The following is a 27390-nucleotide window of genomic DNA, read 5'->3' as shown; positions in this document are numbered from 1 at the left end:
TCTTCTAGTCTTTGTCCCTTAGTATCCAGACCAGGTAGAATGTCTCCTATGGGTTCGTTTTGGTGATTCTTGCCACCCATGTCAACAGAGCCATCAGGGTCTAGATATCAGGGTTGGGATACACCAGTCCTGAGTGATGATGGCAAATAAGGTTTTACACTGGTGGTAGAGCTTTTGCTCCCTATTTTTCTTTAATAAATAGGACTAGATAGAACAATTGAAAAAGAAATAGGGGACTTTCTTAGAAACTATTTTGCCTAATTATATGCCAATAAAATTGATAATGATAGACATATATCGTTTCATTGTGCCTCACCTTATTGCATTTTGCAGATACTGTTGTTTCTAGCAAATTGAAGGTTAGTGGTATCTTGAGGCACTAATCCAGAATAAAAGAAGTCCTGAAGTGGATAGAGTGGTGGACTTGGACTCAGGTTGACATGGGTCCTAATCCTGTCTTTGATACTATATGACCATGGATAAACCTTAGTTTTGTCAACTATAAAATGGAATGGCAATGGCCGTAGTACCTACTTCACTGGGATGTTGACTCAAATGAGAATATGGGTGTAAAATATTTTGCAAACTTCCATTTTTTGGGGTCCAATTCTTTGATTTCATTGGCATAGGGACTTCCTCCACAAGGAGATTTCCTTTACCAATACAGATTAGAATCTGATCTACAGTTTAATTTTAAGACAGTTTACCGAGGTTAAGACAATAGATTCACCTCTGGTCACACAGTTAGTGTGAGTCAGAAAAAGGATTTGAACTCAGGTCTTCCTGACTCTGAGGTCTGGCTTTCCACAATACTATCCTCCAAGCTTCAGAAAGCTATGTAAATGTCAATTATTATTAAAATACCAGAGCAATGGAGAATTTATAGGCTACTTTCTCTATCTGGTCAATTCAGGGGAACATGGATTTCAAAAGAAAAGGAGATGTAGAAGCAGACAAAGTTCCCCATGTGCTTGGCACATAGTAAACAGTAAATGCTTATTGACCAGCTCCCTCTTGGAAAAAGAAATCTTATCAGTTTTTCTCTAATTATCAATTCTGAAACAACACTGTGCTTGGTCCCTTCACTCTAAACAGCCACGAAAGAGAGTGTTTGTGGTCTCCTTTATTAGAGTGAGAGTGATGACTGGACAAGGAAGGACATGAGGCTTTTAATTCATTCCCCTAATGGTAATAGCTTCTTTCCTCATACCCTGAAGAGATTAGGAAAAAAGATCCACTGAAGAAGAAGAAAAGTTGTCTTTGATTACTTCATTTAGTGGAAATTAGAATTGTATAGACTAGCTGAAATAGAGAACCCTTAAAAGCAGTAATCAAAGATGGATTGAATGACTTTAGAAAAATGATTCTTTAAGGATGTTCAGAAAGTTGAATGACTATTGTTCTGTTTGATGAAACAAACTGTTAAACTTTCCCCCTGAGCTCTGTGACTATTCTTTGTCATAAGGTGAAATTTTGTCTATTCTGTGCAAATGTCATAACTATGACTCCAAAATGGATTGGATACAGTCAAATCAACATTTATTAAGTACCTACTATGTTCCAAGTACCTCCAGGTGGAGGGAAGTAGGTGATTCAGTGGACAGAGTGCTGGGCCTGGAGTCAAATTCAAATTTGATCTCAGACATTCACTAGCTGTGTGATCTGGGCAAGTCACTTAACTCTCTGTTTGTCTCAGTCCATTGGAGAGGCAATGGCAAGCCACTCCACCATCTTTGTCAAGAAAACCTTAAATGGGGTCATAAAGAGTCAGACCCGACTGAACGGCTGAGCAACATGTTCCAGGTACTGTATTAAGCAATGAAGATACAAAGAAAGGCAAAAACCAAAAAACCAAAAAACAGTCCCTACTCTCAAGGAGCTCCTAATCTAATGGAAGATTGTTGTTGATCATTCTTTTCAGTTATGTCCAACTGTTTGTGACTCCATTTGGGGTTTTCATGGCGAAGATATTGGAATGGTTTGCCATTTCCTTTGCCAACTCATTTTACAGATGAAGAAACAGAGGCAAGCAGGGTGAAGTGTTGCCCAAGGTCACACAGCTAGTGTCCGATGCCATGTTTGAACACACAAAGATGAATTTTCCTGGCTCCAGGCAGTACACTGCATCCAAGGATCCATCTAGCTACCCCTGATAGAAGGGACAACATGTAAACTACAAGCAAGATATGAATCGCAAAGGAAAGGCATTAGCATTAAGGGGATGGGGAGAAGTTTCTTGTAGAAGGGACTTGAAGGGAGTCAGGGGATCCAGGAGATGAGAAGGGAGGGGATTCTGGGCAGAGGAATAGCCATTAAAAGTGCAGAGTTGGGAGATGGAGTCTCTTGAGTAAAGAATAACTAGGTCTTTGTCACTGGATAGCAAAATACTGGATAAGGTATAAAAAGACTGGAAAGGTAGGAAGGGGTTAGTTCATGAAAGGCTTTAAGAGCCAAACAGAAGATTTTTATATTTGATCCAGGAGTAATAGGGAGTCACTTGAATTTATTAGATAGGGGATGACATTGTCAGACCCACTCTTTAGGAAACTCAGTTTGATAGCTGAGTGGACAACAGACTGAAATAAGGAGAAACTGGAGGTAGGGATACTTATTGTAGGCTATCATAAAGTCCAGATATGACTTAGGAACACAGTGACCAACTCTACTTCCACAGGACTCAAGATCAAATATGCTACCTGCCTTCTGATAGAAAGGCGATGGACTCAGAGTACAAACTGAGACTTTTTTTTGGACACAGTCAATATGGGAATTTGTTTTGCTTGATGACATGTATTTGTAAAGAAAGGATTTTGTTTTTCCTTACTTTTTTGATGAGGAGAAGGAAGGGAAATGGGAAAGAGAAAATACAGATCTGGAAATCTGGGGGAATAGGGAAGGCATATTTTAGGGTCAGGGCCATTGACTCCAAGCATTGCCTTTGGCACTGAAAATGTGTCTTACAAACATTGCTGGGTCCTCAAGGACCTAGCAGAGACAAATTACTATGGGTGTTCTGTAGTATATGGAGAGACTTCTGCTGGAGGTTTAGAGTAGAGCAAATAATTCAGTTGTGACTCACCCAGAGCCCAATAATTTAGGACAGGGGTTCTTAACTTTGAGTTTGTGAATTCCCAACAGGTCTGTGATCCCACAGATGAGAAAAATTACATCTTCATTTTTCGCTAACTTCTAACTAAAACTTTAACATTTATTTTAATTTTTTACAAACATTACTCAGAGAAGAACATGTCATCAGCCTACAGAAAGGATCCAGGATACACACACACACACACACACCCCATAGGCTAAGAAGCCTCTTTCTTAAGAGTAGGGCTTTGTGTCTCATGTTCTGTTGATTAACTAGGCAGGCCTGGTAAGTATCAGGGAATATACAGAGCACCTAAATCCAAGGAGCTCAGATGAATGGAACAGCGGCCCAAGTAGTCAATCTGGGAGGTCTGAGTTAGAACAAGGGAGAAAAAAGCCATGGAGATGCTCATTCCTCTTTCATATGTCTCAACATGTCTCCACAGTCTTGTTTATGGTGGTAGCTCACATTTCCCATCCTTCATCCCCTTATCGAAAGTTGGGAACCATACCCATCATGACTTGATTATGTACATTATAAGGTAGCTGTCACAGCCAGGTGGTGTAGTGGATAGAATCCCAGCCTTGAAGCCAGGAGGACTCATCTTCCTGAGTTCAAATCTGGCTTCAAACACCTACTAACTGTGTGATTCTGGGCGTCTTAACTCTGTGTCCTCATTTGTAAAGTGAATTGGAGAATGAAATGACAACCTATACCAGTATCTTTGCCAAGAATACCCCAAATGAGGTTCAGATACAACTGAAAAAATACCCACAGCAAACTTTGCTTGCTGCACTAGGGGCTCCTAACAAAATCTCATCTATAATAAAATTTTCTTCCCTTTTCGAGGGGGAAGGAGGAAGGTAGGAATAGCATTGTTTGCTTACTTGCTCAATTCATTTGATGTTTAATTAACAGATTTCTGCTAAAGATAGAAGTTGGGGCTCAGCTGAGGAGTCCTGAAGTCCAGCTACCTTCTCATTTCTTCTTTCCCTTCCTCCTCTTTTTCCATCTTCTTACCTTTCCTCTGTCTCAGCATCTTCTCAGGTCACCTGGGTTGGAACCTGGGTTCAGCCACTACTAGCTGTGAGATCTTGGCTAAGTCATCCAATCTCTTTAAGCCTCAGGTTTCCTCATTTATAAAATGGAAATAACCATATGTCTACTCTCCACTTCACAAGATGGTGAACTTTTGAGTGCTATGTCAAGATGAGTTGATGCTTCTACTTTAACCCCAGGACAATAAGATGAGTGGATTGACTCAAAAGGAGGGTTTGTGGGGGGGGGGGGGGGCGGGAGGTGAGAAGGGTTGTGGGAATACAGTTGGGAAAATCAGACCAAATTTTAGAGGGCCCTGAAAACTAAGCTAAGTCAATTGTGGACTAAAAACCTAAGGGAGAATTCCTGCTCATCATTGTCATGGTTCTCTGTTAAAGAGCTCCCAGACAGACTACCTTAGAAGGTTAAAAGTATTGTTAATGACAGAGGATTCCTGAGGGGAAAAAGTATTGTTGCTAAGGCTCTAAACATATAACACAGATGTAAGATCACTGTAGAGAACAAAGGAGTAAGGCTATTGGTGCTCCCTAGATCAGAAAAGGGAGAGATAAAGAGAGAGACATATAAAAAAGACAACGAGAGAGACTGAGACAGGAAGAGTAACTAAGACAAGATAGAGGCAGAGAAGTAGAAAGAGATGCGCAGAGAAACATAGATAGAGAAAAAGAGAGCCTAAGAAAAAAGGAGGAGGAATGGGGCAGGTGGTAAAAGATAGGGTAAGAGATGTGAGGGAAAGATGAAAGAAAATAATATAAAAATTAGACTATGCTTTGAACAGTCTACCACGTTCTAACCTGTTAAATTTCAGAAACACTCAACAATCTGTCCACGTAAGACTCCTTTATACCTTCACTTTCGTTGAAACGCACACTAAGCAGGGACAGGCAAATATCGGATGACGCGGTACAATTCACCTCATGTCGCTGGCATTCTGGAAAGGACTTGAGGGCTCTTACATTAGCTCACAAATTTTCCTCACCTATGCCTGCCTTCAGAGCATCTGGATTTTGATTGGCTAGATTCCAGATCTTATTAGCATACTGTACCCTGACCTGGAATAGAGTACAGCCACTACTTAGAAAGTGACCAAAGCTTTCTGTGACCTGAACTAGAAATGATTTTTTTGGACTGATAACACACTATTGTCTGTATCCACCTAAGGAGGCGAAAAGGTAAGGCAGCCCAGATCAGTCAGAAATCCAAAGGAAAGCAATATAAGGGACTCAAATTGTTACCTAATGTGCGTGATGTTTTATTTTGGATTATTCTGTATTAGTGATTTTTAAAAATTGAGTTAACTTGTATAGCCCAGGTAATGCAAAATGAAACTTTCGAGAATTCTGGAATTGTAGTTCCTGGAATTACCATGCATGACTAGGCAGCTCACTTCTTATTCTCTGTCCTGTGCTATGATATAATTCATTCTTCTTTATTGTATTTATCCTTAGTTTCAGAGAAGTTAGTGGTTAGTGGGAGGTTTTAGAATTAAAGCTGCTTCTCCTATCAGGAAAAGAACACGACTTTTCCAGGATAGGATGATGTATTCTTTCCTCGCTCTCCTTGAAACACCTGTGCTTGTGCCACCGTGGCATCATCTCTCTGAACGATAGAAATGGTATTTATTCTTCTTCAAACAAAAGTTTTGATCAATTCGATACTATTTTTCCATTTATTGCTCTTCACATTTTAGGCTGGTCTCATCAATTGCAGATGTGCCAGAGTGGAAGTGATGAGTTCATCGATGGGGCTACATCAAAGATATGGGTCTTCCATATCAGAGATTGTTATTTATTTCACTCCACTATATTCAGATTGTTTTCTTATACATCATTTTCCTCCCAATGGCTTATTTCTTTCCAAAAGGTATTGATGGTTTCCTAAGCAATAGCTACCATTTTGGCGCAAGTAATATGAGACAAGATAGGATTCTTTGCTCTAGGACGGTATTTCTGCCCTGACTAAAGCAGTTTGTTTGCTTTAAGTAGGTTTTGCATGTTATCTAACTGCCCACAAGTCTTCATTTGTTTGTTAAAACAAGTGATCTTTTTTCTACATATATGAAATAGGTTTTCAAACTTGGAGTCCAGTTACCGCCATATCTTTAATCAGTGGATCTCAGTGCTTTACCTGTTTACATGTCTACAAATCCCATTGAGAAGTATTTTAAGATAGTAGATTTAGAGCCAGAAGGGATCTTAGAAGTAATTTAGTGCAACACCCTTATTTTACAGATGGGAAAATTGAAGCCTAAATTGGGGAAGAAACTTGCCTAAGGTCAGGAAGGTAGTAAATCACAAAGTAAATGGAGCTGTAAATGGAATCCCAGATCTTCTAACACATATTAAGTGTTTAATAAATACTTCTCCCCTTACTTCCAAACCAGTGTTTTTCATACTGCCTAGCTGAGCACATGATTATTTCATAGGTAAGGGCCTAAAAGTTCCTCTCCCTGAACCCTCTCATCTCAGAGCTAAGGGAATTAGGAGTTAGTCTGGTAGAGTAGTAAGAATTCTGGCTATGGTTTCAGGGGACCTAAAGCTCTGCAGGCTCTACCTTTTGTGCACCTCTATGACTTAACGATGTAAAATTAGGATCTAACTGGCCTCTAAGCCTTCTTCTGACTCTTTATGAATCTATGATCCTGTACATAACCACACTTTATGCCTTACCAGCCAGAATATTTTTAAAAAACTTTGATTGTTCTCAGTGTAAAACTTTCAAATGTCTTTTTAAAAATCCATCTGAAATCAGATTAGAAGAATTTATTTATTTTTATTATTTTTAGTAACTTCTTTTGCCTTTGAGAAAAGGATAATAAAAGAGATAAAGAAGGAAAGATGTGTGTGTGTGTGTGTGTGTGTGTGTGTGTGTGAAACTTATTTATTTCATGATGACTTAGTTTGGTCAGTTTCACCCTATCGATGGGCTGGGAGGAAGGGAGGGTGTAAGCATTTCTATAGCACCTACCACATGCCAGGCAATGTGTAAGTTTTATACAAATATATCTCTTTTTATCCTCACAACAATCCAAGATTTGTTATTATTCACTTGTTTCAGTCATGTCCAACTCTTGTGATCCCATTTGGGGCAAAGATGCTGGAATTAGACGCTGTCATTATCCCTATTATACATTTGTGGAAACTGAGGCAAACAGAGGTTAAGTGATTTGTCCTGGATCCCACAGTTAACAAATTTCTAAGGCTAAATTTGAACTCAAGATTTCCTGATTTTAAGTCTAGTTCTCTATCCTTATCACCACCCACCTGCTTAGCACAGTCTGTGTTCATTCAACGTTCAACAAGCATTTATTAAGCACCATCTGTATAGAAGGCAAAGTGTTAGGTGTTGAGAATACAAAAACAGCAATTAAAAAAAAAAAACAGGCCTTACCATCAAAGAGCTTTTATTCTTCTTTGTAAAGGAGGTCAGCCTTATGCAAAGTACAGAGTAAAAGATCTGGCCTGTAGCAAGGAGCAAGTGCTCATGATTCCTACTGAGTTCCCCTCTGTCTCCAGCCCTAGAATAAAAAATTAAACTGAAATCCAACCATGTACTAGAATGGATGGTTAAGCTATTGGTAATCAGGTTTGGGTTTTTTTTCTCCCTCTCCCTGTGAGATTACTTTTGGTCATTAAGTATTTTCCATTGCTTTGGCCATGAGTATGTTCGAGCTTTCAAAACTTTTGATGGAACAAGTTTTTCTGGCAGATGAACACTGATTTTTATCTTTAATGGTTAGCCTCACTATCTTTTTTTTTCAGTGTCAGGAAACAGCCTCCTGGTCCAAACTACTTGAGAGGGAAGACAGCTAGCCCTCCGTGGAAGCCTCTGGCAGAGAAATCATTGCAGTATTTCAGAAAATATCTGAGCAGGCTGGAAGTTGTGGGGAACAATCACTATGGAGCCTGAAGACATTGTTTCTCAGAATAGAGAAACAGTAAGTTGGGATATCAATGATATGAAACTGCCTCAGGTATGTACTGAGTCCATATTCTAGAAAGTTGGTTGCTAAGAATCTACTTGAAACTGAGATCTTTTCAGTTCCATGGGTGGAGGGACCTTAAGAGTTTGACTCCAGTATCTGGACCATTAGCCTAGTAAGAACTGATAGAAAGCTGGAAAGGTCCCAGCCTAGGCTTTTATCTTGGACACTTTAACTGACCTTAGAGAGCCAAGCTTAGAGGAGAAAATGCCCAACTCACCCTATGATTCTGGTCAGCCCAATCTTTGGCTGAAGGCAAAGGACTCCATTTCCTTTCCATAACATGGTCAATTTGGATTGTGCCTGCTGATAATTTGTCAGAGAGAGAAATATTGTGTTTGTGCCTTATCTCTTTTAGCTATTTCTTATGTATACTGTACATAGCTTGTTTGTACATATTTGTATGCTTTTTGATTTGCCCAACAGATTATGAGCTCCTTCAGGGAAAGAACTGTCTTTTGCCTTGTTTTGTATCCCTAGCCCTTGGCACAGTGCCTGGTTCATTTCTGTTGCTCTCAAGTCGTTTTTTTCCACTCATGTCAGATTCTCTTTGACTTCGTTTGGGGTTTTCTTGGCAGAGATACTGGAATGGTTTGCCATTCCTTTCTCCAGCTCATTTTACGGATGAGGAAACTGAGGCTAACAGGGTTAAGTGACTTGCCCAGGATCATACAGCTCAAAGTTTCTGAGGCCAGATGTGAACTCAGGAAGATGGGGACTTCCTGACTCCAGACCCAGTCGCCCTCCTGGCACATAGGAAATAATAAATATTTAGACTGACTGTCTAGTGAAAATCATCGTAGTAATATTGGAAAGACCATTGTACTTGTGAGTCAGCAGACACCTGGGTTTAAATCTTACCTTGAACACTAGCTGTGTGACCATGGGGAATTCACTTTGTCTCAGTCATTCTGAGCCTCCACTTTCATCATCTGTAAAATGGGGGTAGTAATTATATTCCCCAGTAATGTATGCCTTAAAGCATTATTTCTTGTCCCTACACACCCCCATTTCCCTGGTTATAGGCACTTGCCTGTGAGATGAGGGCACTTGTGCAATTTATACCCTTAGAAAGTTGCCTAGGACACTGAAAGAAATTAAGTGACTTGCCCAGGGTTCACAGAGCCAAGATGCGACAAAAGCAGTAGTTAAATCCCTGTCTTCCACATTGCTTCTCTAGTAAATGGTTGAAATGTTTGTAAACTTTGCAGCTCCATGCAAATATCAGCTATTACCAGTGCTTTGTGGACATGGAGCTAAGATGGTGCAGGCTGAGGAGGAAAGCTCTATGCAATTCTACATTAGCAGAAGTAACAATTTTATGGACATATGTAAAATGGCATGTGATGGGACAAGGGTTGGGGGCAGGGGGAGGGAGACAGCATTGCACAGCTGGCAGAGAGTTGGCCTCAAAGTCAAGAAGTTCTGGGTTCAAGTTCAAACTGCTAACACCTTGTTGGTCTTGGTGTTTTTGCTTCTTCATCTGTTAAAAGAGGGTGTTGGACTCTATAGTCTCTTAGGTCCGTGCAACTTCTAATATTGTTTTCTAGTCTTACGGGGTGACTGCACATATAAGTAAGTTGGTATTTTATTATCTTATTAATTAGCAATAAGCAGCATGGGGAAGTATTGAGAAAACTAACCTCAGAGTTATGGCTACATGAGTTGAAGTCCTACCTTCATATCACATACTGATGGCTCTGGAGTTCTGGGCACCTTCCAGTACTACCTTTGATTAGTCATTGAAGAATAATTGCTGGTCTGCATACATAGAGGAAATTCCTCCCTGAAAAGTCCCTATATTGATGAAATTATACATATACACACATATATTATGTATTTAATAATATACTATAATATATGTTATATATTAATAGATACATAGTATATATGATAATATACATATATAATGTATATATTGTGTGTACATACACATGTATTATTATATAACATATGTGTGTATTTGTTGGTAGTCATTTCATTTATATCCAACTTTTTGTTGGACAAAACCCCATTTGGGATTTTCTTAGCAAAGATATTGTAGTACTCCTCCAGTGTGTGACATCTATATATGTATATATAGACACGTATATATGTGTGTGTGTGTATGTGTCTATATATACATACACACATATTTATATACATACACACATGCATATGTACACATATATGTGTTATAGGTAGATTATTTTTACTATACATTCTTTTACCTTCACATCCAACCTCAATCTCTAGGGCTGTCATTTAAGACAACGTCTTCTCCTCAAAGCATTAGGAGTTATGGAGAACAACAGATCACCTCTTTTCATGTGACGATTTCAAAAACTTGTTGAAGTCTATTCAACAAATCCTCAGTTTTCTCCAAGCAAGGACAGCAAATCTCTATTTGTATGACTTGCATTTACCTTTTTAGATAGTTAACAGGGTGATTATTACAGCAGTTGTTGGTGTTTCATTTATATACAACTCAACTCAGATCAATTCAACAAATGCTTATTAAGCAACTACTGAGTGTGGATTATAAACAATTTTTTTGTTATTGTAGTTCAGTTGTTTCAGTTATGTCTGACTACCTACAGATAAACATCTAAAGAGTGCCTACCACGTACAAGTCACTGTGCTAAATGACATGAAAGGGTTTGTTATTGTTTTGTTGACTCTTTGTCAACTCTTCATGTCCAACTCTTTGCGCCCCCATTTGGGGTTTTCTTGGCAGAGATACTGGAGTAGTTTGCCATTTCTTTCTCCAGTTCATTTTGCAGATGAGGAAACTGAGGGTTAAGTGACTTGCCCAGGATCACACCGCTGTTAAATGTCTGAAGTCAGACTTGAACTCATAAATGTGATTCTTTCTGACTCCAATCCCAAAGTTCTATCCACTGTGCCAACTGGCTACTCTCATATATGTATATACATATATTTATACATACACACATATATATCTATTCAGACACATACATACACATATATCTACATATGTAGATAGGTTTAGACTTCCACTATCCATAATATGTTGGTATATGTACATTATGTCAGTGTGCAAAGGAGGCCCTACATGTCTGAAATTTTTACATATAATATACAGCACACTATATATTCTTAAAACTGTGGAGTAACTTTGACCTGCCTCTTACTTTAGGAGAATCATCTTTTTAACTCTTGATTTGACCCCAAATAAGGATCTAGTCATTTTTGTTGAGTTGGGTTAGGTGGTGATATTTCCTCATGTGAGGTTTCAATGTAGCCATATTCCTAGAGAATTTCACAATTTGTGAAGGACTTTCTTTCCTCATAAGAATCCTGTCCAGTAGTTAGCAGAAGGGATTACTTACTGGCCATTAAGAAACTGAGATTCAGGGTGGTTAACATGACCTGACCATCTCACACTTACACCTAAGAGGAAGATTCTAACCCCAGTCTGTGAGCTTGGGTTTCAGGGCCATTTTTACTACTCCACAGTACAAAACATATGCAATTTTACTAATCTTCTTGACTAAGAAGCTTTTTTTTTCTTTTTCAACTATGAATTTAATGAACAACATGAAAAGGTACACAAAGTGGAACTGGAGAAGAGGATTAGAAGTGAAAGTGTGAATATTATATTCATCTTGCTGCCCCCCTTTTTTCGGACTCAATGTAGTTTTAATGGGAACAAGTCTGTCCAGGAGGACAAGAATGAGATTCTGATGACATAGGATGTCATGAAAAAAACATCAGCAATCATATAGTTGATCTAGTGGCTGATAAGACTCAATCTAGGGAAAAAGTTCTTAACCTGGGGGCTAGAAACCTTTTAAAAAATTTTTATAACTATATTTCAACATAGGACAGCCAAGGGGCACAGTGGTTGGAGAGCTGGGTGTAGACTCAGAAAGGCCTGAATTAAATATGGCTTAGACACTAGCTATGCAACCCCGGGCAAGTCACTTAACCCTGTTTGCCTCACCTCCTCATCTGTAAAATGAACCATTCCAGTATCTTTGCCAAGAAAATCCCAAATGCGGTCTCTAAGAGGAGTCAGACATAACTGAAACGAATGAATAACAACCAATCAATATCATTGGTTTCCTTTGTAACTGTATGTGTTTTATTTTTAAAATGTAAAACTACTAAATTTTGCATTTAAAATTATGCATTAAAAATTCTGAGAAGGGATCTATAGCCCTTACCAGATTGCCAGTGGGTCTGCAATGCAAAAAGGTTAAAACGCCTTGCTCTGAGACCAGCGTGAATAGAACAGCTCTTCACTGAAGGAATAAGATTTTGTGTGATGGAGTATGAAGCACACTCATTCTGGAGACTAAGTACCTGGGTCCAAATTCCACCTGGAATACCACCTGCGTGACCCTAAACAAGTCATCTCTCAAGGACCTCAGTTTCCTCATCTGTAAAATGTGGAGGTTGGACTAGATGGATGGTCTCCAAGGTTCCTTCCAGCTTTAAGAACTATGATCATCAATAATCCATTTCAGTTTATCTGAACAAATCATGTAACTGCCCTGAGTTCCCTTTTCCTTATCTATAAAGTAGGGCTAGTGATCAACAGATTATACTTTAGCAATGTAAAATATTACTGGATCATAAGATTATAGATTTAGATGCAGAAGGAACTCTTTTGTTAGCATTCATTCACTTTTCAGTCATATCTGACTCTTCATGACCCATTTAGGGTTTTCTTGGCAAAGATTGCCATTTTCTTGTCCAGCTCATTTTACAAATGAGGAAACTGAAGGAAACAGAGTTAAGTGACTTGCCCAGGGTCACACAGTTTCTAAATGTCTGAAACCAGATTTGCATTCAGGAAGATGAATCTTCCTGACTCTAGGCCATGTGATCTATCCACCACGCCATTTAACCACCCCTAAGGAACTTTAGAGGTCAACAATAATAACATCATGAGTCATAATATAATTATCTTCTGTCATTTATAGACCAGACCTGATTTCCGTAGTAGAGGGAAACGTGACAAACTCAAATGGAAACATATCTAAGTCTAGGGGTTTAGAAAAGCACGAATTAGCATGATCTACATTGTATTATACTTTTATTAAATATTACCAAATACATTTTAATCTGATTAGGGCTGTGGAAGAATTCATAGTCTTAGAAGGCTATAGGTTAAGGAGCTTTCCCAGGATCACGTAATTAGCATTTATCAGAGACAGAACTCGAACCCAGGTCTCACTAACTCAGAGCCCAGTTGTCTATCCACTATTCTATACTATGCTGTCATTCTTTAACCTTCACAAAGAATCTAAATCTCTTCTGCTGTCATTTAAGACAGTGTCTTCTTATTGATTCATTATGAGTAATGGAGAATAAGAGATCACCTTTAATGTGACAGTTTCATAGAGTTGAAGTCAATTCAACGAAACCTTAGCTCAGTTTTCCCCCAGCAAATACAGTGAACTCTCTATATTTGTAAGATTTTCATTCATCTTTTTTTATCATTAGCAGGGTGATTATTATAGTAGTTGGTATTTCATTTATTCATGACTCAACACACTTCAATTCAACAAATGCTTATTAAGCAACCATTGTGTGTAGATTGTAAGGCTGAATGATGGGAGAGATCAGGTGGCCCCTGCCTACTGGTTCTTAGCCTGTAACTTAGGCCAATTTATTGTCCCACATTGCAGAGAGAGAAGGAGACAAAGAGATCTGATGGAGGAAACACATAGAATATGGCAGGAGTGACCAAATGTGAGACTTACCTTCTAGAATATCATTCAGCGTTCAAAAAATCCACTTGAATTCATGTTCCAACATGAGTGTACAAAACCTGAAAGCTTTCTTAAATACACAAATTTGAAAAATTTTGAAGTTTTCTTCCGAAATAAAATTTGAGTTTTCAAAACAAATAGTTTGCTATTTACAGGGAAGGTGCTGAAATTCCAAACAAGAGCTAAATACTCTCTAGTTTATCAGGGCAGTACAAGAGTACAGAGTACAAGTAAGAAACATGACCTTCCAAAACAGAGACAGATAACATCCTTCAAATATGTTTAGGTTGGGTGCTGTGCTAGACCTGTCAACAAGGCCAGGCACAGATCAGTAAGATATGACAAGTACCATAGCTCTGTAGGATCTTTATGCTTTATAAACACATGTATTCTTTGTTGTTCAGTTGTTTTAGTCATGTCCAACTCTTCGTGATATCATTTTGGGCTTTTCTTGGCAGAGATCCTAAATGGTTTGCCATTTCCTTCTGCAGCTCATTTTATAGATGAGGAACTGAGGTCAACAGGGTTAAGTGACTTGCCCAGGATCACACAACTCTTAAGTGTCTGAAGCCAGATTTGAATTCAGGAAGATGAGTCTTCCTGACTCCAGGCTGGGCACTCTCTCCACTCTACCTAGCTGCCATATGTATTTATTTCCCTATTTTTCCCTATGAGTTTTGACATCTGTCTTGAGAATTCTGTGTTCCACTATTTTCCTGGAGAAGAATCTCCAAATACAGAAGGATTACTGTTAACCCAACTGCTAACTTGTCAAAGTGAATTTTATTTTCCAATCTTTTCACATGTGTGGCATTTCTCTTGAAATTCAAACTAGACCCATTGAATTAGTGTTTCTTATGAGTACAGGGAGGGTATAAAAGAAGAATTACTGCCATCAGGATTTTAGATGTTACCCATCTGTTTAGAAATCAGAGTTACTTTCTTGAAAAGAAAATATCCTTATCTTTTTTTGTTTGATTATTTCTTTTATGTCAGACTTTTTGTGATCTCAGCTAGTCTAAGGCCAGATTTGAACTCATGAAAATAAGTCTTCCTTTCTCCAGGCCTGGCATTCCATCCATTATACAACCCGACCACTCTCAACATCTTTATCCAATCATGTTAAATTTGTAGCCTTGATGCACCTCAGTTAAATACAATTAATATTCTATCAAGATAAGCATTTATTAAGTGACTACTATGTTCCAAGTACCATACTAGGTTCTGGAGGTATAAAAATTATGAGTTTGATATTTTTATTATTTTTTAAAAAATTTTCAGTCATTAACATGCAAAGACAATTTTTAACATTCATTTTTAAAACTTTGAGTTCCAAATTCTCTCCCCATCTCACCCCCAATGAGAAGGTGAGCAGTTTGATATAAGTTATACTTGTGCAGTCATGCAGAACATAGCCATAATAGTCATGTTGTAAAGAAAGCATAGACAAAAAAAGTAACTCAAGAAAAGTAAAGAAACTTTTAAAAATTGCCTCATTCTATTTTCAGACATCAGTTCTTTCTCTGGGGATGGATAAGTCCTTCAGAGTTGTCTTGGATCATTGTATAGATGAGGATCGCTAAATCCTTTGCAACCAATCTTCTTACAATATTGCTGTTACCTTGTACGCAATCCATTTCACTTTGCATCAACTCAAGCAAGTCTTTCCAGGTTTTTCTGAGAGCATCCTGCTCATCATTTCTTATAGTTAATTTTGGTTTTTTTAATAATTAATTTTTCTCCCCCAGGTAACTATGTCATACATATTTCTATTAAGTCCAATAAGGTTCATTGAAAAGACTGATGGGTTTGGAGTTCTATTAATTACTCCCTGTGAGATCTTATAAAGCAAGTCACTTACCCTCTTGTGGCCTCACACTTCTCATCTGCAAAACGTGGGGACTGGATAAGGTGACCTCTGAACTTCCTTCAGCTCTGAAGGAGCCTAGTTGCTTCTGATCTAGTGTCTAACTTCCCAAGGTCTTTTGGAAGATGTTCCCTACCGCTTACCTCCAGGGAGCTCACCCAAAGCCCCAGTCCCCTTACTTTCTGACGTCTATTTTGTACAAAATGCCTCCTATTCCCTAAGCCAATTTAATGTGTCTATTTTGCTTTCCATTTCTAGTCTCTTTAAAATACTTTTGCATGTACAAAGTTCAAATGCCATTGCTTCATGGTTTGCCCATCCTTAAGCAGCAAATCTCTAATGTTTGGCTTTCTCTTACCCAAATTACAAACAGGTCTTCAATTAGGCAGGTTACTGTATACTTTGAGATTCTATAACCTCTGAGTGTGGTTCTTGGTGGAGTGAGTGACTTTGAAGCCCTGACCAACTTTCATTCTCCAAGGTGAAAAACTGGAAAGAAAAACCTTTTTTCTCTTCACCCTTCCCTCCTCCCTCTCTCTCCTTTCCCCTCTCCTTCCCTCTCCCTTTTCCTCTCTCCCTTTCTCTTCTCTCTCTCCTTCTTTCTCTTTTCTCTTTCTGCCTGTCTTAGTATCTCCGTGTCTCTCTTTCCCTCTTTGTGTCTTTCTCTGTTTCTCTTCCTGTCTCTGTCTCTTCCCACCTCTCTGTATTTATCTCAATATCTCTCTCTCTCTTTTTCTCTCCCTCTCTCTGCCTCTCTCCCTTCCTTTGGCATTTCTCCCTTTTTCCCTCTCCCCTACCCCTTCCCTCTCATTCTACCTCTTTCCCTTTATTTCTCTTTCTCCCTACCTCCTTCTTTCTCTCCTCTTTCTGCCTGTCTGTTTCAATATCTCTCTCTGTCCCTTTCCTTCCTTCTGTGGCTCTCTCTCTGTTTCTTCCTGCCTCTCTGTATCTCTCTGTCTCAATCTCTCTGTCTCTCTGTCTCTCTGTCTCTCTGTCTCTCTGTCTCTCTGTCTCTCTCTCTCTCTCTCTCTCTCTCTCTCTCTCTCTCTCTCTCTCCCTCTCCCTCTTTTGGTCTCTATCTTGTGTTTCTGTGTGTCTCTTTATGCTTCTAATTCTGTTTCTACTTTTCTCCCTCCTTCACAGCTCTTTCCTCCTTTCTTTTTCCCTATTTTTCTTTCTCCTTCCTTATCTTTTTCAGTAGAGGTTAAAAAAAACTTCTCCCGTCCACACCCAGGGCCACCTGCTTTAAACAAAAAGGTGGTTGTGTTGCCATTATGCAGACCCTCCTTGGTGACAAAGCAAGGAGCACATATTCATAAACCAACAGCCTGAAACATTTTGTTCCTAATAGCCAGTTTTCAAATTAAACCCTGACCACAGAGACACAGAGAACCATTAACTCACAGCATTCCAAGGTCCAAGCAGGTTCTTTATAACGTGATTGGCTATGTTTGAACTCAATGTCTCCAGCGAGAGACCAAACTGAAGCCTGAAAAGTGTATAAATAGGGAAAATAATGTCTATATTGCCTATAAGAGGCAGTGTTGTATAGAGGAGAGAGGACTGGGCATGGGCCTGGGTTCAAACGTGACCTCTGCGGCTTATTAGTCTTGGGGTCTTAGGTGAGTTACATAACCTCACCAGATTTACGCCTACTCTAGAGGGCTCATTTTTTAATTCATTGACTACACTGGTGGAGAGGGTTCCATCATTCAGAATCTGCCCCATCTTCCCCCTATTTGCCCAAACAGGAAGTTGATCGCAGGTATTTAGAATTAGGAGGGTCCTCAGAGACCATTTACTCTCATCTGTACCTACAACATCCCCAGCAAATAATGTCCTAGTCATAATTTTGGAGCTCATAGTCCATATCTGAAGGGAATATCGCCAAAATGGCTAGAGAAAGTATTGAAATAAGAAAAATGAGGCCTAATTAGCTCCTTCTTTGAAAATCATGCTCCGGAAATTCAGTAAATGGTTAGGTGACTTAGAAGCAAAGGCAAGTTTACATCCTGATGTCTGAGGCCCCGATGGCTCCTCACCCTTTGTCCATAACTCCCTTGGGAATGGAGAGAGAGAGAGAGAGAAAGAGAGAGAGAGAGAGAGAGAGAGAGAGAGAGAGAGAGAGAGAGAGAGAGAGAGCTGCCTAATGTCAACATCAGCATTTCTATTTAAAGCAAGTGGCTATGGATGAAGGTTTTTTTTTTTTCACCATAGAAGGAGATGGAAAATTCCAAGGAGGCCCCCTTGAGTCAAAGAATAACAAAAAAGTAATGACTGGAGAGGCAATGTGGTGACATGGATAGCTAGCCAGCCTCAAAGTCAGAATAGATCTGAATTTGTCTTACCTCCAAAATACAGTGTCTGTGTGGCAAGGCACTTAGGTTCTCTTACTAAGGTCACAAGTTGTAGAGAAAATACTGATCCATATCGGGAGAGGAAATTTTCTTACTAGGAGTACACTATAATAAAATCACAAGTCAACAACAACAACAAAAAAATCACATAAAAAACCCCTCAAAATCTAATAAACTTCCTATTTGTATAGCCCTTTGCAAAACTTTTCTGATAGGAACTCTGTGAGATTATAAAATATATAATAAAAATATTATCCCCATTCTATAGAGAAAGAAATAGGCTGAGCATCATATGCCTAGCAAGTTGGGATTCAAACTTGTATCTAACTCCAAGTTCAGATGTCTTTGAATCAGACCCAATACTTAGAATAAGATGCTGGATAAGACACACTTGACTTTCTTTGCCTCAGTTTGCCCTTCTGTGAAGTGAGGGCAATGATATATGCACTGTCTACCTCACAGAGGAAGCCATGGAGAGCGTCAGTGATATGGGGCATTGTTACGACTATGTGATTATGTAGGGTTTACCAAAGGCAAGGCATTTGACCTTTCTGGGTCCTCTCACCATTGTATCTGCAATCAAAGTCCCAGTGACTTGTGTGATGTGCATGCAGAGTTAGGGGAGTAAGGAAGTTGTTCTACTATAAAAGCTGTTGGGGAAAAAAAAAATCTCTCCACTTCATTTCTTTCCAAATTTCCCTTCGGGTCCCTTGTTTCTTAGGGGAAAAGTGGAGGAGGCATTGAGGTAAGTGATAGGGAGAGGATAGAAGGTAGGCTGTCTTTGCTTGAACTGGTTTTAGCCAAGCAAAATCAGAGATTTTTCCAGGCTCTTGTTTCTCCACTTCTCCCCACTCCTCTTTTTACATACTACCTGTGGGAGTGCCAGGCCCTGCATGGATGGCACAGTACCAGAATTCCTCTATCATTGTCTCTGCTAGATTGACCCTGGGGAATCCTATGTTTGGAACCACAGTCCTCCTAGAGATAGTTTGAGGGTGAAATTCAAAAAAAGAAAAAAACACTTTCACTGCGTTTTTGACCTTAGCAAAAAGCATGAAAATCATTTATGGGCTAAAGGAAATTCTATCTTTTATTTAAAAAAAAAATCTTTTGACAAGGTGCAAAACAGTAGTGTTTCCAGGGCAAATCGCCTTATTTTTCTGTACCTCAGTTTTCTTATCTCTAAATTGAGAGAATCAGACTAGATGACCTAATAGTATAGGGTTCTATGCATTGGCACAGTACCAATAAACCTCACTTTATAAAGAATAGAAATGTTCCTGGAAATTTGTTGGGAATTTGGGTTAATTGAATATTTGAAATGCAGTGTGAGAACTTACAAATGATCCTACTGTAAATCAAGCAAAGGTCGTGTTACTATTGTTGCTTTATATTATTAAAATCTGGATTTTTATATATCAGATTTGGTTTAAAAAGGGCTTATATAGTTTATTTTGAAAGATTATTATCTCCTTCCTTCAAGACCACAAACTGCAGAGCAAGTGAGTTTCTCTCTGTAACTCTCTATTCTCTTTAATTACACAATAATTATTAGATTGAAATTTTCATTACTCTGAGCTCCTTGAGGTCAAGAATGGGTTTGGGGATTTTTTTTTTTTTGCCTTTCTTTTGTATCCCCAGAATGCATGTAGTAGGTGCATAATAAATGTTTATTGACCACCTGATAAAATCACTGATCCTGTTAAAAAAACAAAGCGACTATAAGACATCAGTTAAGAAAAAAGCAGAATACTCCTCTTGCCTTGTCCTGTCAATCCCCACAAAACAAGGTAATTTTTTTAAGATTCTTTGTTTCTTTTAATTCCTAACTGGAGTTATAGGTAACTCTTTGTTTTTCTTCTCAGTTAAGAAGTTTATTGTTTAAAAGGGAAAATCTCAGGACTTCTAAACTCCCAATCTGACTCACGTTCGACAACATATAATCAGATGAGTAAAGTCATCTGGGGGTTATTATAAAGTTATGACCTCAGTGTAATCTGATCCCCAAGTGATTTAAATCTTCAGTTTAACCCAATTGGAATTTTGGGGTAACTCTACAAGAGTGGGGAATCTGTAGCCTCAAGGCCACATGTGACCCTTAAGGGCATCCCTTTGACTGAATCCGAACTTCACAGAACAAATCCCCCTAATATAAGGACTTCTGTAAAACTTGGACTCAGTCAAAAGGTTGCACCTAAGGACCTAGAAGGCCACATGTGACCTCAGGGCCTCAGGTTCCCCATCCTTGCTAGCCTATCTAGCCTAGAAATGGAAATATCATTTCCTCCTTGCATGCTTCCTTTTGATTAACTTGGACTACTTGAAGCAATATCATCCTTTATATAGATAACACATAGAAATATTCATGGAAGAACTGAAGTGGAGAGACAGACAGGCAGACAGAGTTTGTCTTAGCAGATGGAGAGCTGGCCTCAGAGGCAGAGTGGGTTCAAGCCCACTTCTGAGCTAGCTATGGGACCTTCGCCACATTACTTAGCCTCCCCAGACAATTCTTTATGAATTCCATTTCTTTTCTTTGCATCTTTGATCACCCCAGACGATATCTTTTGTAATGAATAAATAGTCAAGGAAAACACATTAGCATATCGGCTACGTCTGAAAATATGGGTTATATTCTGTACATCTGTTTATCTGTGGAGAAGAAAAGGCAAACCAAACCAAAAAAGGAAACCCCAAATGGAGTCATGAAAGGTTGGACACTGCTGAAATTACTCCACAACAATTCTGTATCCCATGACCAGGAGTGGGAGACATGCTTCATCATCCATTTTTTGAAGTAATGACTGGCCACTGAATTGATGAAAATTTTGTAGGCTTTCAGAGTTGTTTTCCTTTACATTTTTATACCGTAGCATAAACTGTTTTCCTGGTTCTTCCCATTTCATTCTGCAACAGTTCATATAAAATTTTCCAAGTTTCTCTGAACTCTCCATAGTGAAACAATCATAATATCTCCAATTGAAGGAGACTTCAGAGCTCATCTAGTCCAACTCTTATTCTACTGTTGAGGAAACTGAAACCCAGGAAGAGTAAGTGCCTTGCCCAAAGTCACCCAGTAAGTATCAATGGTGGGATTTGAACCTTAGGTCTTCAGACTCCACAGTCAAGGCTTATCATACCACACTGCTTCTTTTCTGTTATATTGATAGATCACAATTTTTTCAGCTTTTCCTCTCTTGATGGGTGCTCACTTTGTTTCCAGCTCTTTGCTACATCAAAAAGTGCTGCTGGGTAATTTTTTTTGCATACCTTAGTCTTTTCCCACTTACTTCTTTGTGTTGAGGCTGGTAGACTTTTTAAAAAAATCTCTACTCTTCTCACCCCAACCCATTTAAATGTATCCTTCCTTCACTGCTAGACTTATCTTATTTCTGCAGACCTGTCAATTCCTTGGCTCAGAAATCACTGATTCCCTATTATCTACCAGGTAAAACTACTTTGCCTGGAGTTCGTAACTTTCCACAAATTGGTGACAGTCTACATTTCCAGACTTATTTCTTACACTTCTCCCAACATATATTACATCCCAACCAAACTAGAATGTTCTCTTGTCCTCAAACATGCCTTGCATTCTCTTGCCAACTTCTTCCTTAAAGAAAGAGAAGAAAGTAAGCACTTATTAAATGCCAGCTGTATGCCAAGCACTTTACAAGTATTATCTCATTTGGTCCTAAAGTAGCCCTGGAAAGTAGGTGCTATTATTATCCCCATTTTAAAGGGGGCAGCTAGGTGGTGCAGTAGATAAAGCACTAGGTCTGGCATCAGCAAGAGTCATCTCCTGAGTTCAAATCCAGCCTTGGACACTTACTAGCTGTGTGCTCCAAAGAAGTCACTTAACCCTATTTGTCTCAGTTTCCTCATCTGTAAAATGAGCTGCAAAAGGAAATGGCAAACCACTCCAGTATCTCTGCCAAGAAACCCCAAATGGGGTCACAGAGTCTGACAAGACTGAAAATGGCTGAACAACAGTTGAGGAAACTGAGGAAAATAAAGGTTAAATGACTTACCCACGGTCATATAACTAGTAAATGTCTGAGATTTGAGCTCAAGTGTTCTTGACTCCAGGCCCAGCACTCCATTCACTGCATAGCCTCACCGGCATTCTTAAAGCTTACTTTAAATGCCATTTCCTTAAATGCCATTTCCTTCCTAAAGCTTTCATTGGTACTCTTCAGTTGGCAATGACTCCCCCCGCCCAACCCTCATGAAGAACATTGTTTTGTACTTTTCTGGTACACTCATAAATTATTTTATGTTACCTGTGTAGTTATCATATATTATATTTCTACCAGTCTGAAAGCCTAATAAAGGCAGAGACTATATCTTATCTAAAATATCCTATCTCTTTTAGTGGCTAGCACACAGTAGGCACTTCAAAGATATTTTAATTGATTTATTGAACAATCCCGACAGGTCACCAGACCAGAGCCCAGCCTTGAGGATCTTCAATATTGGGAAATATAGCACCTCCTGATGCAAACCACTCAGTTTACGGACAGGTCTAATTATTAGGGAATATTTCTTTACATTGAACTTAACTCTGCCTTCTATAAATTCCACATATTAATCCTGTATTTTGTGTCTTTCTTTGCGTCTTCATTATTTAACGTAGTATGTAGCTCATAGTGGGTGCTAAATAAATACTAGTTGATTGATGATGCTACTAGCCACATATTAGCCTTTCAGGTCAAGTGGAACAAGCCAACTGTCTCTTTTCAGTGATAACCTTTCAAATCTTTGGTAGCAGGAATTATTTCTCACTTGAGTTTTTTCTTATCTGGCTATATTTCATCTCTGCCTCATCTGACGTGGTCTTCAGGCCTCTTCCAGATATAACTCAATATACAACTTGAAAGACCTGTCCAAAATGTAGGGTCTAAAATCAGCTATAATATTCCACATGGCCCAACCAAGGTCAGAATATAACAGGGCTATTGTAGTCCTACTGGACATTATGTTGGACATTAACATTCTAGGAATGAAACACAAAAGACTCAGCATAGTATTGGCTCAGGACAGCTCAATGGCATAGTAGATTGAGCATTGGACCTGGAGTCAAGAAGTCCTGAGTTCAAATTTAACTTCTGACATTAGGTATGTGACCTTGGGCAAGTCATTTAACCTTGTTTGCCTCAGTTTCCTCATCTGTCAAATAAGCTGGAGAAGGACATGGCAAACCACTACAGTATCTCTGCCAAGAAAATACCAAATGGGGTCATGAAGAGTCATATGACTGAAACACCTGAACATCAACAAGTATTGACATCTCTGGAGAACTGGAAGACCTGAATTCAGAGCCCACCCTTGACATACACTGTCCGTGTGACCCTCTGCAACTCACTTAACCTTGTAGTGACCCCAGGAGATGAACTAAGAAAGAGCTCTTTTGAAAGAAAGTTTTTAAATGACAGGTTTTCTCCATTGCCTCCAGGCTAGAAGCACAGGGAGAGCTCACAGGCCCAACCCTGTTCTTTTTAGCAAGGGAGTTTTGACTTGCTACATTTCTGACCTGGACTGGTTTGCTCCTCCTTAAGCAATAATAATGATAATTTTAAAAACACTTAGGAGCTCTGTAGTGCTTTAAGGTTTGAGAAGTGCTATACAAATATTAGTTCATTTTATCTTCCCCAAAAGGGGCCAGCGCCATTATTAATCTCCATTTCACAAACGAAGAAACTGAGACAGACAGAAGGTAACTAACTTGCCTGGAATCATATAGCTTGTGAGTATCTGAGTCTGGCTTTGAACTCAGATATTCCTGACTCCAGACCCAGCACCCTATCCACTGTGCCACTTAACTGCCTCCAGGTAACCTGGTGGCATACCCCATCCTCCCTGCTTCCAGGAGTTCACCATATCAGCACTGGACTTAGACACATGATTGGCTTATTTCACTGATGCTCAGAACTCCTGAGCTCAAGAGATCCTCCAGCCTTCACCTGTCTGGTAGCAAGGATTACAAGCTTGTTCCCCCTAAGACAAGAACCTCCTGGTTCCCTCCTCAAAGGATCTGTGGAAAGATTTCAGAGTTTCCATGAACTTGAACAGGGTGGGGGAGAGGAATCACAAGATTTTCCACTAGCCTCTAATTGAAATTTAGCATTTTCTTTCATTATTTTTTTTTAAAAAATATTATTCTGAGAAGGGATGATTAGGCTTCATTATACCACCAAAGGGGTCCTTGATACACAACACAAGTTAAGAACCCCAGCTCTAAGGACTGAACAGATAATATTCATAAAGTACTTAGTACAATGCCTGGAGTGTAGTAGGTAATAAATACTTACTCCCTCAGTCTCCCTCCTCTCATCTAAAACAATAAGTTGCAGATCTGTATTGGTGGAGGAAGTTTCACAGAATCACAGAATTGAAATACTGGATGGAATTTCTATGGCTCTCTGATCCTACTGAGCTTTCTCACCAGGATTTTACTTCATGGTAAAATCAAGGTCTAGACAAAGAGACAGACAGACAGACTGTCAGAGAGAGAGAGACAGACAGACAGACAGACAGAGACAAAGAGACAGACAGAGACAGAGAAACAAAGAGAGATAGAAACAGAGAGAGACAGAGAGACAAAGAGAGAAACAGAGAAACAGACAGAAAAACAGAAATGAGAGAGATAGAGACAGATGGATAGAGACAGACATAGACAAAAACAGAGACACACAGAGATGGAGAGATAAGAGGCACTCAGAGATACACAGAGACAGTGACAGAGACAGAGAGATAATTCATTAATATTTTTTATTGCTTCATCACATGGTTGACATCTGTTTAGTTTTGCAGTTCCCTGAAATCCCAGTCTTTTTTTCTCTAGTCACTTTTCTTCCAACTTTTACTTGTGCAATTGATTTCTTAATCTTAGATACAAGACTTTACTTTTACTTCAAATTAAATTTCATCTTACTTGATTCAGCATGTTGTCCTAATTTATTATGATTTCTTCCCCCCGTCTCCAATAAACATTCATGAAGCATCCAGTAAAGCAGTATCCTATACACTGAGGATACAAAGATGAAAAATGGCAACCTCTGCCCTTGTAATCCTCAAGGTCTTTGTGGATCCTTGATTCTGTCTCTCCCAATTTTGTATAATCTACAGATCTGATAGATGTGTTTTGCTCCTAAGTCTCTGATAGAAATGTTCAACAAATTAAGAACAAGGACAAGTCTCTGGGGGCACTCTGCTAGAGACCCCCTCCACAGAGATGTCAATCCATTAATCTCTGGTCCAGCCTCTTTTCTCTAACCTCTTCTTTTCTGACTCAACTGCACTTCATTACCCATTCTGATATCTGTGTGGTAACAATCCTTCCCTAGGATATTTTAATGTAATTACTGACTTTAGCAGCTTATTCTGCTGATTAGAAGAAAACTGTCTCCTTTTATATTTTTAATCTGCATGGTTATTTCTAAAAATAGAATGAATGAAGATTTCTTATTTGCCTTATGAAAGCTTAGAATTTCTGTCACAAAGAAAACCAAGATCTAATTTGGATTTTAGGTAGGGGAAAAATTGAAAGGAAGGGGAATGAAGGAGGATAGAAAAGAAAAAGATGGGGTGTACTCAGTGCCACAGGCCTTTTTGCTGACACTGTATGTTGTCTTGGGCTGGAAAATTGTTTCACCCTGTCCATTTGTGGATTCTGCCGCTCCAGAATTCGTTCTGAGGCATCGTTTAAAGTTGTTGAGAGGAGTTTTGGGGAGAGCCCAGGCGAGTCACTGCCTTTTCTCCACCATCTTGGTCCTGCCTCATTAAGTGTACTCCCAAGCAATTTGCTTCTCTTTATAAGGGAGTGGGAATAACAATTTCTTCCTAGATTTGTTGTAGTACTATAGATTCAGAGCTGAAATGAAGTTCAGAGGTCACTGAATCCAAACCCTTCATTTTCGAATGAGCATGCTAAGGCATCAAAAGTAAGGATACATGCCTGAGGTCACACAAGTAGCATCATCAGTGGAATTCAAACCCAGATCTACTGACTCAAAACCTGATATTCTTTCCAATGCACTTCAGGTTCATAGACTGAGAGCTGGCAAAGACCTCAGGGGCCATCTAGTCAAATCTCCTTATTTTATAGATGAGGAAACTCAACCTGAGAGAAGTTAAGGGAATTATCCATGATCACAGAAGGTGCATCAGAGGCAGATATTTTAACTTCATTCCTTTGACTCTAGAGTTAACCCATTCTCTCCTGTATCATGGTACCACCATGATATACTTATCCCATGCCCTAGATTTGTTACCCAGTTGCTTGGGGACACACAAGTAGGAATTGGACCTGTGCTTTCATTGATACAAGGAGTTCCTAGATCAGGAAACTCCAAGATGAGGAGGGTCAGTACTTTCTTCACAATTTATAGTTGCCTAGGACCCTTAAATATTAAGTGACTTATCCAGGGTCACACAGCCAGAATAGGTCAAAACTGAATTCAGATCTGATGCTTTCCCTGCTATGCTATCCTTCCTTCCTGTCATTGTTTTTTAACCAAAAGGGACTTTAGAAGTCATCTAGTTTAAACCCTCTTATTTTACAGATGGGGAAGCTGAATCCCAAGATGTTGAGAGACTTGTCCAAGGTCACATAAGTATTAAATAAGAACAAAGATTCAAACTAAGACCCTTCTAACTGCCATTTTTATGCACTAAGTCTCTGTTCATTGCCCTTTCCTTGTTCAGTCATTTTTAGTCATGTTTGATTCTTTGTGTCTCCATTTGGGATTTTCTTGGTAAAGATATTGGAGTCATTTGCCATTTCCTTCTCCAGCTCATTTTACAGATAAGGAAACTGAGGCAAAAGGGCAAAGTAATTGCCCAGGGTCACAAAGTTAATGTGTCAGAGGTCAGATTTGATTCATGAAGATGAGTCTTCCTGACTCTAGACCCAGCACTCTATCCATTGTGCCACTTCGCTACCCTACTGTCTTTTCTACCCTCAGGCATAAGCATCTTTTTTCTCATTTTGCTAAGTTCAACATCCTTCTCTGCCTAACCTTCAGACGCAATTGCTCAGCTGTAAGTTGAAATTGTCTTTCTTGTCTACTACCTCAACCCCGATTCAGATGTAATCCTCTAGACTCTGCTCACAGAAATTTCCTTACTAGCCTTTTCTCCTTTGTCCTGGCTTAGGAAGTGGACATTTTCATTCTTACTGTAAATTTAAAAAGACAAGACAAATAGAACATCAGATGGTAAGGGGCATTCCTCAGACAAGGACTACTTCCTCTGATCCCAAGAATCTCCTTTTTATCAGCCTTACCTGGGTTCTCCTTTCTTTCTGATGATGCAGG

General features: G+C 39.1%; 1 protein-coding gene across 1 annotated transcript in view; it reads left to right on the top strand.

Annotated features, from left to right (window-relative positions):
- Window positions 1-5255: 5255 nt before the first annotated feature.
- The window catches only part of GCM1 (glial cells missing transcription factor 1), a 35384-nt gene continuing 13249 nt past the window's right edge, over window positions 5256-27390 (top strand). The window contains exons 1-2 of the mRNA XM_072642466.1: window positions 5256-5319; window positions 7909-8120. Coding sequence (XP_072498567.1) covers window positions 8046-8120 — 75 coding nt within the window. The 5' untranslated portion in view covers window positions 5256-5319; window positions 7909-8045. The remainder of the gene's footprint in view (window positions 5320-7908; window positions 8121-27390) is intronic.

Source organism: Notamacropus eugenii, chromosome 2 (assembly GCF_028372415.1).
Source record: "Notamacropus eugenii isolate mMacEug1 chromosome 2, mMacEug1.pri_v2, whole genome shotgun sequence".
NCBI classification, from domain to species: domain Eukaryota; kingdom Metazoa; phylum Chordata; class Mammalia; order Diprotodontia; family Macropodidae; genus Notamacropus; species Notamacropus eugenii.
This window is presented reverse-complemented; position numbering and strand designations above follow the sequence as displayed.